The sequence below is a fragment of the Mastigoproctus giganteus genome, chromosome 9 (assembly GCF_048544385.1).
Source record: "Mastigoproctus giganteus isolate SK-2022 chromosome 9, ASM4854438v1, whole genome shotgun sequence".
Taxonomy (NCBI): domain Eukaryota; kingdom Metazoa; phylum Arthropoda; class Arachnida; order Uropygi; family Thelyphonidae; genus Mastigoproctus; species Mastigoproctus giganteus.
In genome coordinates, this window is record NC_143583.1 from 42,159,590 (window position 1) to 42,177,985 (window position 18,396).

Sequence of the window (18,396 nt, forward strand, 5' to 3'; positions counted from 1 at the left end):
TTCTATTCATTGGAGCATGGGCCACTTTATGCAAAACTAAATGAACTGGGAATATCAGAAAGGACAAACTGCTACTGCATAGAACCAGAAACTTTGGAACATGTTATGTATTTACATGTGTAGTATGACAGTCTTAAGGCAGAGTTAACGTGTACACCAAAAGAAGGAAAAAAAATCTCTGGAGCAAACAAATGTCACTCAGCTAGTGCAAGGAAATGAGAGCAAATTAATGGCACCACAAGAGGATTTTAAAGTGCTACGAATACTGACTACTATATTCAAAAGAAGAAGAATGTCATTATGCATAGCATCAACAAGAGACTTTGATTGCAGATGCATGCTAATTAAGCTCAGGCTGCTGATTATTATCTCACATACTAGGAAGTGTTGCATTCTGAAAGTAGGAGAAGGACATCAAATTTTCAGGATGGGGGAGTCCCTTTTCATGAGGATAGATCAGTGTGGCACACTACAGAAAGAAGAGGTTGGTCATTCACACCAAACAAGATGAGTTATGGTCTATAAGGGATATTGCAGATATGTAGGGACAGAAGAGAAATTGTTGAAGATGGACATAAAAATGGCACCTGGGGTGGATGGAATCTATCCAATTATATTAAGGGAAGCAACAGAGGAGGTGAGCAAACGCTTAGCCATAATTATGAGAGCATCCTTGGATTCAAGGGAGGTCCCTATGTACTAGATATGTGCGAATATATCCACGATTCATAAAGGGGAAATCAAAAGACAACATGGGTGATTACTGACCTGTTATCTTAACATCTGTTCCAGAGAAAATAATGGAACCACTGCTTAAAGAAGTAATTCAAGACAATCTGGACAGGAATGCAATCACAGCATGGATTTGTTAAGGTGCAGTCTAGACTAACCAATCTGATAGGTTTACTTTGACAGTTACCAAGGAACTGGATGTAAAAAATAATTTTGACATCATATACTTGGATTTTAGGAAGGCTTTTTTTTTCTTTTTGGTACTGTTGCACATTAGCATTAGTAGAGGCAAGCTTATACAGCTGGAAGTTTGTTCCAGCTGTATAAGCTTGCTTTCTTGCATCTTCAGCCAAAAAAAAAAAAAAAACACTTCACTTCACCCAACTATTTAATCCAAAAGTTTGTCAAGTTTTGCCTTGAATTTATTTAAACTATCAAATTCTACACCAGCAGATGGACGTTTGTTCCAGCAATCAACTAACCGCTGACAGAAAGAAAATTTCCACACATCTAATCTGCAACTGTCTTTCCTCAACTTGAATTTATGCCCTTGAAAGTGTGTTATCTGAACTAGAGGAAGAATCCCATCAGCCTTGAGCTTCTTAAACCATTCAAGGCCTTAAACACCTCAATCAGATCAGCTCACAGTTTTCAGGCACTGCAATTTGCAGAACTGAAGATTTTTTTGAATAATTTATATGCATCCCATGCATTTTTTTCTTCTCTGCCATGAGTCTCATGTACTTGTTTCAGCAACTCTATATCCTTCTTAAAATGAGGCCTCCAAAACTCCATGCAGTATTCAAGGTGTGGCCTGAAAATTTTCAGGCCACATCTTGAATTTAGCTCCCAGTTAGAGTTTGATAAACTTCTGGCGCCACTTCCATACAGAATTGCCTTATACAAAGGGAAAATCATCTCCTTATCTTTTCTAGCAAAATTTCTGTATATCATTCACAAGACCCCCATGAGCTGCCCTGGCAATTTGCCTGCACTTCTCACAAAACTTCATATCTGACTGGACAATTAACCCCAGGGTTAATTGTGCAGTCAGATATGAAGTTACACTGGGGTTACTGCTACCCATATGTAGTACTTTGCATTTATCAATGATAAACTTCAGCTGCTACCTCACAGCCCATCTGTCCATCTTTTCAAGATCCTGCTGCAGTAGCATACTGTCATTAACAACTCTGTCAACCTTCGTATCATCTGCAAAGTTGGACATTAAACCTAACATACCTTCATCAATATGATTGATAAATATAGCAAACAAAAATGATCCCAACACGAAACCCTGGAGACTCACTAATAACATTAATCCATGAAGAGCAGTGTCTATTGATTACAACTCTCTGTCTTCTCCCACTCAACCATCCTTTTATCCCTCCCATCCAATTATCGTCCCATTGCAATTACTTCTACTCTTTCTAAAGTAATGGAGAAATCAATTAACCGCCAACTCTTAAACTACCTAGAAACCTTCCGTCTGATCAACGATCGCCAGTATGGATTCTGTCAGTGTCGATCCACTGGTGATATTCTGGCTTATGTTACCCATTTATGGACTAATCCAATGGAAAGGTTCGGTGAAACACAAGTAGTTGCTCTTGACATCTCAAAGGCTTTTGATCGTGTTTGGCATAAAGGTCTTCTAAACAAGCTTCCATCTTATGGTTTGCCAACTGTTTTTAGTAATTGGTTATCCAGTTTTCTCTCTGACCGCTCACTGAGGGTGATGGTAGATGGCTCTCTGTCTCCTAACTTCTCCACTGTCCGGTGTCCCCCAAGGTTCAGTTCTTTCCCCCACTCTTTTCCTCTTATATATCAATGACCTTCTTCCATTGACTGGAAATCCTATCCATAGTTTTGCCGATGATAGCACATTGCATTCAACTTTCCATTTTGAGAAACCTTGTCCTGTTCAATCAGCTTCAACTTCTCGAAAATCTGCTACCAATTCCTTAAATGCCGATCTTCAGGTAATTCTGCAGTGGGGCAAAGACAACTTAGTTGATTTCAACCCTTCTAAAACTCAGTCTTGTCTTATATCTTGCAAAAAGGATTCTTCTGCTCCTATGCTTATCTTTAGTGACACTCCGATTTCTAGGTAAAATGATATATCTCTTTTGGGGATTACCCTGACTTCTAATCTCTCTTGGCATAAGCGCATTACAAATATTGCTTCCTCTGCATCTAAAAAACTTGGTTTTCTCTTTCGCTCTCGGCGTTACTTTTCTTCCAAACAGCTGCTCACTCTGTATAAATCGCAAATCCGCCCTGCCATGGAATATTGTTCCCACATCTGGGGTGGTGCCCCCAAAACCTCTCTCAGGCTTCTTGATTCCATTCAGAAGAGGGCAGTTAGGTTAATTAATGATTCATCTCTAACAGAGTCTCTCCACTCGCTTTCTCATAGATGCACTGTTTCTGCTGCATGCCTCTTCTATAGATACTTCCATGGGCACTGTTCTTCTGAATTGGCTTCTATAATTCCCACTCTCTCTTTCAAAACAGTCCGAACACGTGCCACCAACATCCATTTACTGTCCAACTTCAAACCCACAGAACCAACTTTTCATCTTCCTCATTTATTCATTCAACTGCCGTTTTCTGGAACAACATTCCTTCATACGTATTTCCTGAAAATTACAATCTACAGAAGTTCAAGTCCAATGTCAACAAATATCTTCTTTCGTCTTCTCAACCTCCAACCCAAGCACGGTACTAAGCACTATAGGTTCTAATACCTCTCGTGTTTGGGGTTCACATAAAAAAAAAAAAAACCTTGCCTTTATGCCATATTGCTCCAATTTGCATAGCAATCATCCATGTGCAACAGTATCAAGCGCTTTCCTGAAATCCAAGTATATGATATCAAAATTATTTTTTTGCATCCAGTTCCTTTGTGGACACATTATAATATTCAATCAAATTGATCAGACAAGACTTCCCCTTAACAAATACATGCTGTGTCTGAACTATAATTACAGTCTTATCTAGATGATTCTGCAGTGGTTCTTTAACCAGTGACTCCATTATTTTGCCAGGAACAGAAGTTAAACTAAAAGGTTCGTGATTACTCATGTCAACCTTTGTTTCCTCCTTTGTGAACTGAGGACACATTTGCACATCTTCAGTACATGTGGGACCTCTCCTGAATCCAAGGATGCTTTCATAATTATAGCTAAGGATTTGCTTACTTCCTTTAACATAACTGGATATATCCCACCAACAAAGATTCCAAGTGCTTTTCTTATGTTTACCATCAACAATTTCTCTTCCTGCCCGCAGTTATTACAAAATAATTTAGCTCCCAGTTAGATTTTGATAAACTTCTGACCTTCATTTCCATACAGAATTCCTCATGTGTGAATGTAGATGCAAAATACTTATTCAGTTTGTCAGCAATCTGAGCAGGATTATCACAGTCGAACCATTGATATCAACCAGACCAATCTGATTCATTCCCTTCCTTCTAGAGTTTACATAAGTAAAGAAGTCTTTGCTCTTTTTTCTTTGCATCCTTTGCCAAAGATTTCACATAATCTGCCTTCTCTTGTCTAATCTTCTCAGTAACTTGATTACAGACTAGCTTGTATCTACCATAGGCTTCTGTGTGACTTAATAATTTATATGCATCCCATGCATTTTTCTTCTCTACCATGAGTCTCATTAGTTCATCTGACATCCAGTTAGGTCTAAACCTTGAACACTATTTCTTAGTTGGTATGGAAAGCCTAGTAGCTTCCAAGATTAATTCCTTTAATGCTTCCCATTTAGAATTTTCTGTTGGTAACATCATCAGTTGGTTTCACTGTACAGAATTTAAAAACATTCTCTACTTGGGATAGTTGAAAATGAAAAGGACCTGGGGGTAATTGTGCAGTCAGATACAAAGTCTTCTGAGCAGTGCAGACAGGCTCCAAGAGTAGTTCATGGTGTTTTGTCAATGACATACAGGAGTTTTGCTAGCAAGAATAAAGAGATGATTGTCCCCATGTATAAGGCAATGGTTAGACCACACCATGAGTACTGCATATAGGTCTGGAGGTCTCATTTTAGGAAGGATGTAGACAGTGGTGGGAATCAGTTATTGGGGTTTTTTTTTTTTTTTTTTCTAGGAGCATTAGCAACTAAGGCCATATTGCTCCAGGGATATGCGGTGGTCATTCCCTGACCTTTCCGCATCCTCCGTATTCGGTGGTCACAGGCTCAAACCCCGGTCTGATCAAGAAGCGTGTGCTACACACTGCTGCTCCTGCCCACCTGGCTATGGAAGCACCAGTGGTGGGAATCAAAAATTTTAAAAACCGGTTCTCTATCACCCTACTCTCCTTTCCAAGGTAAAAAAGAAAAAACAAACATAGATCAAAAGTAGCGTAGCTCACATGGCGTTCGGTGTGAAACGGCCTTTAGGAATCGATTCAGCAAACTCAGGAAATTCTATGAACAGGTTCGTGCGAACCAGCTGAATCCCACCACTGGATGTAGAGCTGCTGGAATGAGTACAGGGAAGGGCAACAAGACTGGTGAACGGAACAAATGGTTGCTGTTACCAAGAAAGACATAAGTTCTACAAATTGTAGCATCTAGAGACTAGGGACCTGCGAGGTGATTTGATTGAGGTGTATAAGGCGTTGAATGGTTTGAGCAAGCTCAATGCTGATGGGATACTTCCTCTTGCCAAGATTAATTGCCTCAGGGGACATAAATTCAAATTGAGGAAAGAGAGTTGTAGAATCGATGTGTCGAAGTTTGCCTTTAGCTAGTGGGTAGTTGATTGTTGAGAACTGGATGCTACTGGACTATAAAAAGGATCCGGTGGTCTGACAATTCTACAAGCAACTAAACTGTGCTAAGATATGCTCATAAAAACCACGGACCGTTCATAAATGACTACAATACTACACCCTCTGAGAGAAGTGTGATGGTTTGGGAATGTTTTGCTGGTATCCGTAGTTCTCTTTATTTGGGACAATATCCAAATGTTAGAGCACATTTAAACAATATTGCAGATCAGATGTACTCCATTATTTACTGTGCCTCTCAGGTGACAGTTACTTCTAGTAATATAACACATCACACACCACAAAACTCTTGTTGACAAAACACTTGTTGAACTGGTTCAAGGAACATAATAGTGACTTCTTCAAAATAAACCCAGGGGCTCACATCTAGTGAACATGGGCTTGGCACACCCAGGGTCCTGAGCTGGATATCATCATTTTTCTCTTTTTTGGTGATTCCTTTCTACTTCTAACTCTTGTTCTCTCTCTCTCTCTCTCTCTCTCTCTCTCTCTCTCTCTCTCTCTCTCTCTCTCTCTCTCTCTCTCAGGGTAATTCAGAAATTTTTGGCTGTGCAGAATAAGCCTCAGGCTTCCTTGCACCATATGGCCAACAATAATAATAATAATAATAATCCCGATCATCGTGTCAACCACAGGTATAGTGCCAAAGATCCTACATAACAGCCTAGCAGTAATAGGTCTCCCAGTGAACACCTACAAGGAACTCCAGAAAGTAGCAATCCTGAACACCTGTAGGATAGTCAGAGAGTTCCTCAACCAACAGTAACACCAGACATAACATCAACCACCCTGTGTACTTGGTAGCAATGCCCGTCACGAGGTGGAACCCCCCCCCCAATCAGTAACAATATAATAACAGCCTTCCCACAAACACCAGACCAGGATCCTGCAGAGCATGTGAGGTAAAAATGATAAATGCAGGAGATCAAACAAGATATTAGAAGATAGGTGTACCTAATAAAGTGAACACTGAATGTCTATATGAATTAACAATTAAAAATGCTCTTTAAAACTAAAACTGTGAAGAATAACTTACAGGAGCTGGTGGTTCCTCTTGCCATATCTCATCTTTAGTAATTCTTCCCATCTCATACAAAATTTCCCTAGCTGCTCTTTCACCTGCTTCAGCTGCTCCCTCCATGTAGCCAGACCAGCGAGTGGCAGTTTCAGTACCAGCAAAGTATATTCTCCCTAGAGGTTTACGAAGTTCTCTGTTTGGAGTTTAAAAAATATGTATATATATATACATATATATAAAATATAAAATATATATATAAAAGTAATAAAAGTATATATTAAAAATAAATAATAAAAATTAGTAAAATATGTAGTAAAATGGCAAATATCCTATTAGCTTATATATATATATATATATATATATATTGCATCGTATTGGAAGTGCGAGTAGTAAGTGTTAAGATTTCTCATTTTTTTTCGTGGTTAACCACAGGTAACTGAATCAGCGGATACCGAATCAGCAGATATGGAGCACAACTGTATACACTATGGTCTTAGTATCTGCAGTAGAACAAACTTTAAAGAAAAGTTTTCATAAGGAAACTAGTCATTTGAAACATTAAAACAAGCTTTTATAGCAGCTTGCATTATTAAAATATTTAAATGTGACTGATATTTTAAAAATATAGTAAAATAGCCATAAAGAATTTGGCAGTATTATTTGTTTAAAGTAGAATATTTTGAGTCATCTCACAACTATACAAAATTCATAATACCGTGAGTACCAAAGACTACACTGCTTATCTACGGTAGCTGAAAGTCTGTTGATTGCCATACATATAAATGGATAAGATATGTCCTCAGTTTAATCAATTTATTTATAAGGTCATATCATAATCATAAAGCTGTTTGACATAGGGCAGGTTCATGAAAACTCCTCCTCTCTGTCTCCTCTCCTCCTGTAGCCCATCCCTGCAACCCATGACCATCTATCAGACCATCCAGAATTTCAATTCTTCTCCTTCTTCCTCTTACCTATCACCTTTGAGTTAAATTTGAGTGTCTGCAATTTTGCCCGGGCATCATAGGAGGGAGTATATGATGACAGCCTTGTCAATCAATTTGGGCATTGGACAGATTGTGCAAGGGTCATGGAGCAGAATTTTTCTCATGTAGTCTGTGCTTGTTAACAAGACAGACTGCTCTCTACAGGATGGGATACACTTAAACAGAAAGGGTACAAGAATATTTGCTGATGCTTTCGAGCAGCGTTAGGTGGGTCAGAAAACTGCTAGCTTTGGGAATACACAGACTAATAAATTAACAATAAACAATAAACAACACTAATAAATTAACAATAGCTGTAGGCAGAGGTGAAAAGTGATTCTTGCACTACTTCTTTTGGAACAAGCAGCAGCCTGGAAAGTGGAATGCTGAGGATTTCAAGGACTGCTGGGAGTCATCATGGAACAAATAAATACACGAGCTGTGTTATGGTAACTAAGAGTAAGAACAGGTGCATACATACTTGCATGTACACCAATGCCAGAAACATAGTAAATAAATCTGATGACTTTGAAGTGCTGCCTCAAGACATAAAATGAGGACATTTTTAGGATATCAGCAACATAGTGTCACTTAGATATAAGGGATGCAGAATTTGAATATAGGAAGTACAACATGTACAGAAAGGATAGAGAAGATAGGAGAGGGGGAGGGGGTTATCCTCTTAGTTAAGCAGCACATAAAATCTAAGGCAGTGCATCCAATTGATATGGGTGGCCATTGCAATGTTGAGTCAGTTTGGTGTGACATAACTATTGGGAAAGCAAAAATGTGAGAGTTGGAGTGTGTTATAGGCCTAATTACTATGATAAGTACAACGAACAGCTGTACAGAGAAATAGAGTGTGCCAGTAAATCAGAATGTCGTCTTATAATGGGAGTTTTAGCTTTTCAGATATTGATTTTCAGATGATTTATTGGATGACTATTTTCTAACAGCAGCAGGTTAGAGAGGCAACAAGAGGGAGTAATACTCTTGATCTGATTATCAGCAGTAATCATTCATGCATTAAGAATCTGCAGATAAAAGAACCACTACATGGCAGTGATAACAGTGTATTTCTGTGGTATTTACTTAAATATGGAACTACATAGAAACTATTAGGCTTTTTGTACCCACTGAGTAATACTCTTCAAGGTATACGCCTAAATAGATGTTAGATGACCTAATGAGAAATGAGACTCGTGGCAGACGAGAAAAATGTATGGGATGCACAGAAATTATCAGCCAACACAGAAGCCTACGGTAGATATAACTACTCTGTAATAAACTCACAAAGGAGATTAGGCAAGTAAAGGCAGATTATGAGAAAGCTTTCACAAAGAATGCAAAGAAAAAAAGAGGGAAAACTTCTTTACTTATGTAAACACTAGAAGGAAGAGGATGCATCAAATTGATCCACTTGTTATCGATGGTTCAACTTTTGATGATCCTGCTCAGAATGCTGACAAACTTGAATGAGTATTTACATCTACATTTATGAATGATGACTTCTTTAGGGAAGTGGATGCCAGAAGTTTATTAAACTCTAACAGGGAACTAAATAATTTTGTAACTGAGAGGAAAGTGGAAGAGAAACTGCTGAAGTTAAATGTAAGAAAGGCATCTGGGGTGGATGGTGTGTGTGTGTGTGTGTGTATGGGTGTTTAATGGCACACAAGCTGCTGTGGCTATATTGCACCTATTCATAGGTATGTTGAAAAGATAAAATAAATAATTAATGTGAAGACGGTTCAATCTCATTTCATGCCAGAAACTAATCAGAGTCGCTTATACATTCCTATTTGTTTCAAATAACAGAAAAGTTCATTAATATTGGCATTTTCACGAATGATATCATTTAATGTTATCCGTTCACGGAAATTAGCCAGAGAATGAAATATTGAAGTTCGATGTTGTTGATAATGTGGACAGTCAATCAAAATATGTTTGACTGTTAGATGCTCAGAGCACTGTGAACAAAGAGGAGGATCATCGCCTGTGAATAGATGGAGGTGAGTCAGATGAGTATGTCCTATTCTAATCCGCGTGAGTACCACTTCTTCTCGCCGAACTGTCTGAATGCATGAGTGCCAAAATTTTGGGTCCTGTTTTAACTGGAACAGTTTGTTATTTGTTTGTTTATGCCATAGCTCTGTCCATTGTGCATGATATGCTGTTTGAATTATAATATTATAATCAGAAACTGGAATAAAGGCAGAGGTTAAGTCTACTGTTGATGGATTTTTAGCCGAAATATCAGCCAACTCGTTCCCTTTGATGCCTGAATGTGCTGGAATCCAGCAAAAGTTCACTCGTTGCTGGCGATCTTCGATTTTCAACAGCAAATACTTGATTTGATTTAGTATAGGGTAATCCTTATAAGAGAAATTCTGCATTGCTCTAATTGAGCTGAGAGAGTCGGTGTAAATTAAATATTTTGCAGATGGGTGAAGACTCAAATTTTCTAGAGCTAATTGAATTGCATATAATTCCGCTGAAAAGCTGCTGTACTCAGGTGGAAGAGAGGCTCATATGATAGCAGAGGGAAACACTGCTGCTGCTCCAACAGTTGAATGAGATTTGGAACCATCAGTATATATCGGTAAGAAGTCAAAACAGTTTTGAATATGGCTAGCATGGAGTTGTTGCACATTCAGAGTTGGTAGACGATTCTTTCCCCATTGGAGAAAATAATTATCACAGGCTGGTTGAGGAAATGGGGTCCGTGGTGGGCAAGAATAATTCTTTCTGTGCTGCCTACTCTGGAGAGGAACATTCCAATTTTGTGCTATTTCAAGGAGCCGTAGGCCTGCTGGGCGTATTTTATTTGGTTTATTTCTATAGAGATTGTGAAATGATGGATTAAAGAGATATGGTTGGATGGGGTGCGGAGAACAGTTTCGTATTCTGACTGCATATTTAAGTAGTAACATTTTTCTGTGGAGGTAAAGAGGGGGCTCATGGGCTTCAATATATAGACTATAGGTTGGTGATGTCCTATAAGCACCAAGAGCAATCCTCAGTGCATTGTGTTGTACAGGATCGAGCCAGCGTAATGCACTCTTTCGAGCAGAATCATAAACTGGGGCACCGTAATCTAACCGAGATCTAATCAGTGCTCTATATAAGAGCAGCAAAGTTGTACGATCTGCTCCCTAAGACTGGGCAGATAGAGCTCTAAGCATGTTCAGCTTTTTCAGACAGGTAGTACGTATTACTTTAATGTGCTCAAGGAAATTTAACTTGCTGTCTAATATTAATCCCAAGAATCTAATATTGTTGGTGATCGGGATGCTGGAATTTGATATCCGGAGTTCAGGGTCTGTATGTAATTTGCGTTGGTTACAAAAGTGGATAGCAACTGTTTTCTGATGGGAAAGCCGATATCCATTGAACTCAGCCCATTTTTGAATTTTATTGAGGGACATTTGCAATTGGCGTTCAATAGATCTCATGTTCTGAGAGTGGCAAGAAATGGAGAGATCGTCAGCATAAAGATAGGCTTCTACAGTATTTGGAAGTTCTTTGGAAATGGAATCAATTCTAAGGGCAAATAGGGTTGCGCTCAAAACCGACCCCTGTGGTACTCCTTCTTCCTGCAAGAATGTAGAAGAAAGGGAGTTTTGGTATCGAACCTGGAGGAAGTTCCTAATGAATATAGGCAGGTTGCCTCGTAGACCAAGATTATGTAGGTCACTGAGAATGCCATACCACCAGGTAGTATCGAATGCCTTTTCTATATCAATGGAGACCATGACAAGGTGTTCATTTTTCACAAAGGCATTGCGAATTTCAGATTCGGCCTTGATCATCAGATCTACAGAGGACCTATTTTTGCGAAAGCCATGTTGACAATTACTCAATAGTTTTTCAGTTTCAATGATCCAGCTGAGTCGACTGTGGATCATTTTTTCAAGAATTTTACCAAGGCAACTTGACAGAGAGATTGGCCTGTAACTATTAGGACTGGAAGGATCTTTTCCAGGTTTCAAAAAGGGCAAAACTGTAGCGTGGTGCCAAGATGTTGGATAAATATTTTCCAGGAAGATCCGGTTAAAGAAAACTAGCAGCATTTGTAAGTTTTGCTCATCGAGATGCTGCAGCATGACATAATATATGCCATCTGGCCCAGCTGCACTGTTTCTCGTTGTTTTTATGGCTTGTAAAAGTTCACAATATTCAAGGGGCTGATTATACGGAAGTGATAGTGAGGTTCTAAAGTTAATGGGCCTCTGTTCGGTGGAGGTCTTAATTTTTTGGAATTTCGGAGTGTAATTTGATACAGCAGAGACTTCGGCAAAGGTTTTACCGAAGGCATTCGCTATATCTAGAGGACCAGAGAGTTCTTGTCCATTGTATGAAAGAATTGGGGAAGGGATGATTGGAAACTTCCCAGAAAGCCGTCTAATTTTCTTCCATATTAATCTGGAGTCGGTATTTCTGTTGATAGTACATGCAAACAGAGTCCAAGAATCTTTCTTGGCTTGCCTGTGAATGAACCGCGCTTTAGCCCTTAGCTTCTTGTAGCTAATTAAATTAGCTGTTGTCAGAAATCGACGGAATAAATTGAATGCTTTATTTTTTTCCTTCTTTGCTTTCGTGCACTCTTCGTTCCACCAGTAGTTGAAGTGCCGTCGGGTTGGGGGGTTTGATAATGGAATTGAGTATTTTGCTGCAACTAAAAGACTGGATGTGATATAATCGGTTACTTTATCTATAGGTTGTAGCTGAATAGTTTCTTTGTCCAGAATGATTGCTGATTGAAATTTGGCCCATTTGGCTTTAGAAAATTTCCATTTTCTGCAGGGTTGGTCTAATGGTAGTTGTGTAGTGAGCAGGTTACAGACAATTGGAAAATGGTCACTTCCCATTGGATCATCCATAGCGGACCACTGAATGACTGGAAACAGTATCGGAGAACAAATCGAGAGGTCAATTGCAAAGGTCTGTCCAGTAGGTAACTGTATATGGGTGTGTGTACCAGTATTAAGAATGGTAAGGTTTTGTTTATCTAGTAGAGTTTCAATCAGTCGGCCCTGTCTATCTAATTTAGAGGATCCCCATAAAGGGTGGTGGCCATTAAAATCCCCTAGCAAGCAGACTGGTGAGGGTAGCTGTACTAAAAGTTCTTCAATATCTTTGAAAGAGTAGGTATTGTTTAGTGGGAGATAGACTGAGACTAGCGTAAATGCAATCTCAGCAATCAGACGCACAGCAACGGCTTCAATTTTGGTTTGAAGAATGATTTGACTAGCAGGGATCTTTGAGTTAATCAAAATAGCTACACCACCACGAGCAGAGTCAGATGTATTCCGATCTCTTCGGTAGACTGAGTAGTTTTTTATAGAAACAGAAATTTTAGCAGTTAAATAGGTTTCCTGCAGACAGAAACCCACTGGAGAGTAGCGTCTAATTAAGTACTGAATGTCATCAGTGTTGCATCTAAAGCCTCTACAATTCCACTGTAAAATATAAGGCATTATTTGAGTTTAGAAGAAGCTGCACCTGACGTGGCTGCTTGTGGCGTTCTAGCTTTGGTTTATTTCTTTTTGGAAAGGTGGGGCGACCTGTGTCCATATCTTCTTCTTCTTCTTCTTCTTCTTCTTCTGCAAATATTTCAAGAATCGGATCTTCCTGTTTAGATGGATACTCTTGATCCATTGATGTTTCCTGAATACTCTGTTTTGAAGTTGAACTGGGATTATTTGGTGTGGTAGCAATCATTGGCGAATGAGGAGATTTTGCTGGAATCGTAAGAGGCGTATTACTTGCTTGATCTGAGTGCTTCTGGATATTGGACTGTTGCTGAGAAAGAACAGCTCGGGCCCAGTCGGAGATTGATATGTTGGATGGAACAGTAACATCAGTTTGCGTGGCTATTGTTTGATTTTTTTTGCAATACTGGCATAGCTACGGTTAGATATACTGGGTGCAATTAATTTTCTTGCTTCCTGATAAGTAACTTTGTTTTCGACTTTATATTTTACAATTTTTTTCTCCATTTTCCACTTCTCACATGTTTTAGAGTAAGCAGGATGGTTACCCTTGCAATTAGGACAAGTCATTTCTTTTGCCGAACAGTCGTTTTGACTGTGATCAGAAGATCCACAGTTGGGACAAGCTGGGTTCCCTCTGCATGCCGTCTGAGAATGGCCATACTTTTGGCATTTGTAGCATCTCAGCGCATTAGGAATATAAGGACGAATGCGACAGAGTACATATCCTGCTTTTACTGTTGAGGGTAGATTTGGACTGTTAAAGGTGAGAATGATACTTCTGGTGGGTGTGAGTATATTGTTCCTTTTAGTCATGATTCTTTTGACAGCAATTACATTTTGTTCATTTAGCTCTTCTTTAATTTCTTCTTCTGTCACATTCAAAAGGTCCCAACTAGATATAACACCCTTAGATGTATTTAGGGTTGCATGGGCAGTTACCTTTACTGGAATTTTTGCAAAGTTTGTCACTTTCAGGAGTTTTTCAGAATGCCTGCAGTTGACAGTTTCTACTAGTAAGTCCCCCGATTGCAATCTCTTAACCATCTTGGGAGACCCTGCAATACTTTCCAAGTGTTTTTGGATAAGAAAGGGGGATAGCTTACTAAGAGGCTGTTCTGATAATGAATGCATTATTAAAAATGCAGGAAACTCGGTCGCAGAGGAAATGGTTTTTAACCTCTTTGCTTGCGAAGAGTCATGTTCATGCTCTGTGTTTAGCCGACTGCTTGTCGGTTCTAAACAAGGAAACATATTTTGTTCCATCTTGGCTCCTTTTAGCCCCTGGCAGATGAACTTTTCTGCCAAGGTTACCGGCCCCGCCACGGGGAGGCAGGAGCAGTGCCTGGAGTGACCAAGCGAAATTAGTAGGAGTTAGTCTATTAGATATGAAAAATAAAGAAAGGTTACTTTCCTTCCTTGCTCTCTACCAGTACTTTTGATACAAGAGCTACTAAATTAAAGGATTTCTCAAAGAGAGGAACGTAAAAGAGAACGCAGAATTCACCTATCAAAAAGTCGCAGTGAAAGCACAAATAGAAATCGCTCAGTCAATCGCTTGGCACCCGGGGCCGGGGTGGATGGAATCTATCTATTTATATTAAGGGAGGCAGCAAAGGAGGTAAGTAAACCCTTGGTCTTAGCCATAATTATGACAGCATCCTTGGATTTTGGGGAGCTCCCCATGGACTGGAGATGTGCAAATGGATCCACAATTCACAAAGTGGGATTAAACAGTGACACATGTAATTATAGACCCAGTAGCATAGGAATGCATTGGCATTGGGGCAGGTGTCAAGGGTGCCAGTATCAGAAGAGTGCTACTGACAGGCCACATCAGTTCTGTGCCAAGCTATTTTGATACCTGAGGCTAGCTGACGAAATGGTGTTGCATCATGATGAGAGTGGAGGGCAATTCAAGCATGCACGCATCCTTAAATCTGAGTTCATATTGCAGAGCAATATGCCATCCAGAACATAACTTTGAAGGGACCAATCAAGCAACTGCTTCATCAGTGCACGCTCAAATGCATAGCAGTTTGCAATTCATGCATCGTGTATGTTCTATGACACTGAATAAGTTAGAAGTTATACTGTAAATAGTGTGTGTATTAGTATTTTTGTGCTTGCTATATAAACAGGTAATCATGAATACTGTGATTTATAATTTAAGTAAAACAACAAATCCTCAATTAATTTTAGACATGCCTACAAAGAAAAAACATTTCATGCTTAGAAGGTTTAATATCTTCATTACCCTCATTTTCTTCCTCTTGTCATAGATATTGTCACTAGCTCTTTAAACTACAGGCAACCCCCGTATAACACAGTACTTATATAACACAGTTTCGCTCTACCAGGTTAGAGAATTTCAGTAACTTTGCATAACAGGGTATTTTTGAGCTTTTGTGCAGGGAAAACCTTGCTATTATGTTTGATGTAAATTTTCAATGTTTCCACTCTTTTTGAATCCCCGCTGTTGACTCACTAATCAAAAAAAAAATTATTGAGAAATTCTTGTATTTTATTTTGTTGGGAAATTCCCGTGTTATGTTCTGTGCTATTGAACTTGTACTTGTTGAACTTGTGGAAAAATCTAGATTTCAAAGTTTTATTACTATTGGATAGCACACCAGGCCATCCAAAAGATTTAAGTCATTCAAACGTTGAAGTTATGTTCCTACCGCCACAGTTGTACTGAGTTAATACAACTTCTTTCATTCAGCATTAGATCAAGGCATTATATCCACTTTCAAAACTCATTCCATCAGAAAATTGTTACAATGGATTTTGGAAAAAATTGATTCTGAATCTATTGAAGTAATGGAGGCATGAAAACATTTCTCAATTGTGGACTGTATCAGAGTCATAGCTTTATCGCTCAAGTAAAACCATCAACATTAAATGAGTGTGGAAAAATGTATGGCCAGAGTCAGTTCATTCAGGAAATATGGTCGAACGGGCAGAAAATGGAATCAGTGCAATAGTAGAACTTGCTAAGTTGGTAGGAGGGGAAGGTTTTGATGATATGACTACTGAAGCCCTCGTGGGTAGCACAGTTGAAGAATTTCCCTCCTCCCCCACACTGAGTAGTAAAGAACGGAGTTCAAATCCTGTTGATGATGGGAGGAATTTTTATGAGTCTTTTTCACAACGTGGCTGAGTTAGTTGGACTTGGGCAAGGGTAGCATGGTTTTTTCCTGGAAACTCTGGTTTTTCTTCCAGCAAAACAGAAAATCAACCTCAGGACACACACGCAATTTATAAACAATATACACAGAGTAACATGGCCTTAGTTGCCGATGCTCCTAAAAAAATTTAAAAGTAATCATTAAAAGATATGATTACTGAAGACGTTCAGGAATTACTGGTAGAAAAATAAGCCGGTGTAGCGGATTTGGTGCAAATGGTACCGGAGGTAAAATCAAATCAATTCAGATGATGATATTGCAGATGAAAATTCTAAACTTCCAAATTTTACACTAAAAAGCACAGGGGAAGGCATAAAGTTAGTTGAGAAATTAGAATCATATTTTTTGAATGCAGATTTTGGAATGAAAGAAGCCCAAAGCTCAAAAGGGAGCTTCAAAAATGCTTAGTTCCATACGATGAAATTCACAAAGATTTATCAAGCAAAAGCAAACAAACCCAGATTACTGATTTTTTAAAGAGAACAGAAGATACATGAAATCTAGAATGGCACGATTTTGTTAGTTTAACAAAATAGTGTATTTTTGTTAGCTTTTGGAATGTAACCCCCCCCCCTTTTTGTACTTTTACTTAGTCCCATATAACATGGTTTCGCACAACATGACACTTTACAGAAACCTAATAACATGTTATACAAGGGTTACCTGTATTGTAGTTCTTAAATTTGATTTTTTTTTTTTTTCTTTTGAAACTGTCTAAAATGTCAGAGTCACTAGGATATTCAACTACTGTGACCATGTAAACAGAAATAAGGGATTTTATGGCAAGGTGTAAATGATTCACTTCCACGAAACAGCAGATGACCAGCACTTGTTGGGGTAAAGGAAATCACTCTCTCTCTCTCCGAAATCTCTAACAGGGAGCTTAAAGTAGAAAGTTGACCAGACCCTATTGTCTGAATGTGGAATATGCCTTGATCTGCCCAGTAGTTGACCAGATCGACTTCTCGGTATGTGGGACAGGTAGTTGGATAGGTTTTATGGGTACCACTAAAGTTGCAGATGGTAATCTCTTTAGCTTTTAATTCATGCTTAGCAACAGCACAATTGCCTAAATTTCTTGGGAGCAAGGTGCGAACACTGCATACCCAGTTAAGTCTCTTGTAATCCATTTGTTATATGGAAAATTTTCTTCATTTTATGGAAACTATTTTAAATGTAATTACCAAGGCAAATTCAAATTCACTATAGAGAAGTTTTCTAAATAGAGGTCCAACTGTATTTATTATGATTTTACCAATTATCGAATTTGTGTTTAACCACGAATTTGCCAAGGGCACCAAAAATCTAGCCACACATCTGTATAGACTTGTTAGTTTAACTTCTGTTCCAAGGAAAATAAGGGAGTCACTGGTTAAAGAAGTAATACAGACTCATCTAGACAAAATCACAATTATACTTCAGGCACAGCATGAGATTGTTAAGGGAAATGTTGTCTGAACAATTTGACTGGATACTATGATGTGGTTACAAAGGAACTGGATGCACCAATAATAATTTTGATATCATATACCTGGATATTAGGAAAAATTTGATACTGTTGCTTATAAAAGACCGCTGTACAAATTGGAGAAATGTCGCATTAAGAACAAGTTGCTGCTATGGATAAAGGGATGGTTGGGTGGGAGAAGACAGAGTGGTAATCAATGGACACTGCTCTTCGTGGAATAATGTTATTAGTGGAGTCCTCCAGGGTTCAGTGTTGAGACCATTGCTGTTTTCTATATTTATCAGTGAAGGCATATCACGCTTAATGTCCAAGTTTGCAGATGACACAAAGATTGGCAGAGTGGTTAATGGTAGTAATGATAGTATGCTACAGCAACAGGATCTAGAAAATTTATGTCGATGGGCTGAGAAATGGCAGTTAATGTTTAACTTTGACAAATGCAAAGTATGAGAAGCAGTTACCCCAGAGTAATGTACCAACTGTGTGGTACTACCTCAGGGTAGTTGAAAACGAAAAAGAACTGGGGTGAATTGGTCAGGCAGATATGAAGTTCTCTGAGCAGCACTGACAAGCTGCCAGCTCAAGGGATTTGTCAATGATATATTCAGAAATCTTTCTAGCAGAGATAAGGATGTGATTATCACATTGTATAAAGCAATTCCAGGCCACACCTTGGGTACTGCATACAGGTCTGG

The 18,396-nt window shown here is 38.8% G+C and overlaps 1 protein-coding gene across 1 annotated transcript in view; it reads right to left on the minus strand.

Annotated features, from left to right (window-relative positions):
- The window catches only part of LOC150080177 (amine oxidase [flavin-containing]-like), a 139,174-nt gene that overhangs the window by 4,566 nt on the left and 116,212 nt on the right, over positions 1-18,396 (minus strand). Inside the window, exon 13 of the mRNA XM_090381966.1 lies at positions 6,580-6,754. Coding sequence (XP_090238092.1) covers positions 6,580-6,754 — 175 coding nt within the window. The remainder of the gene's footprint in view (positions 1-6,579; positions 6,755-18,396) is intronic.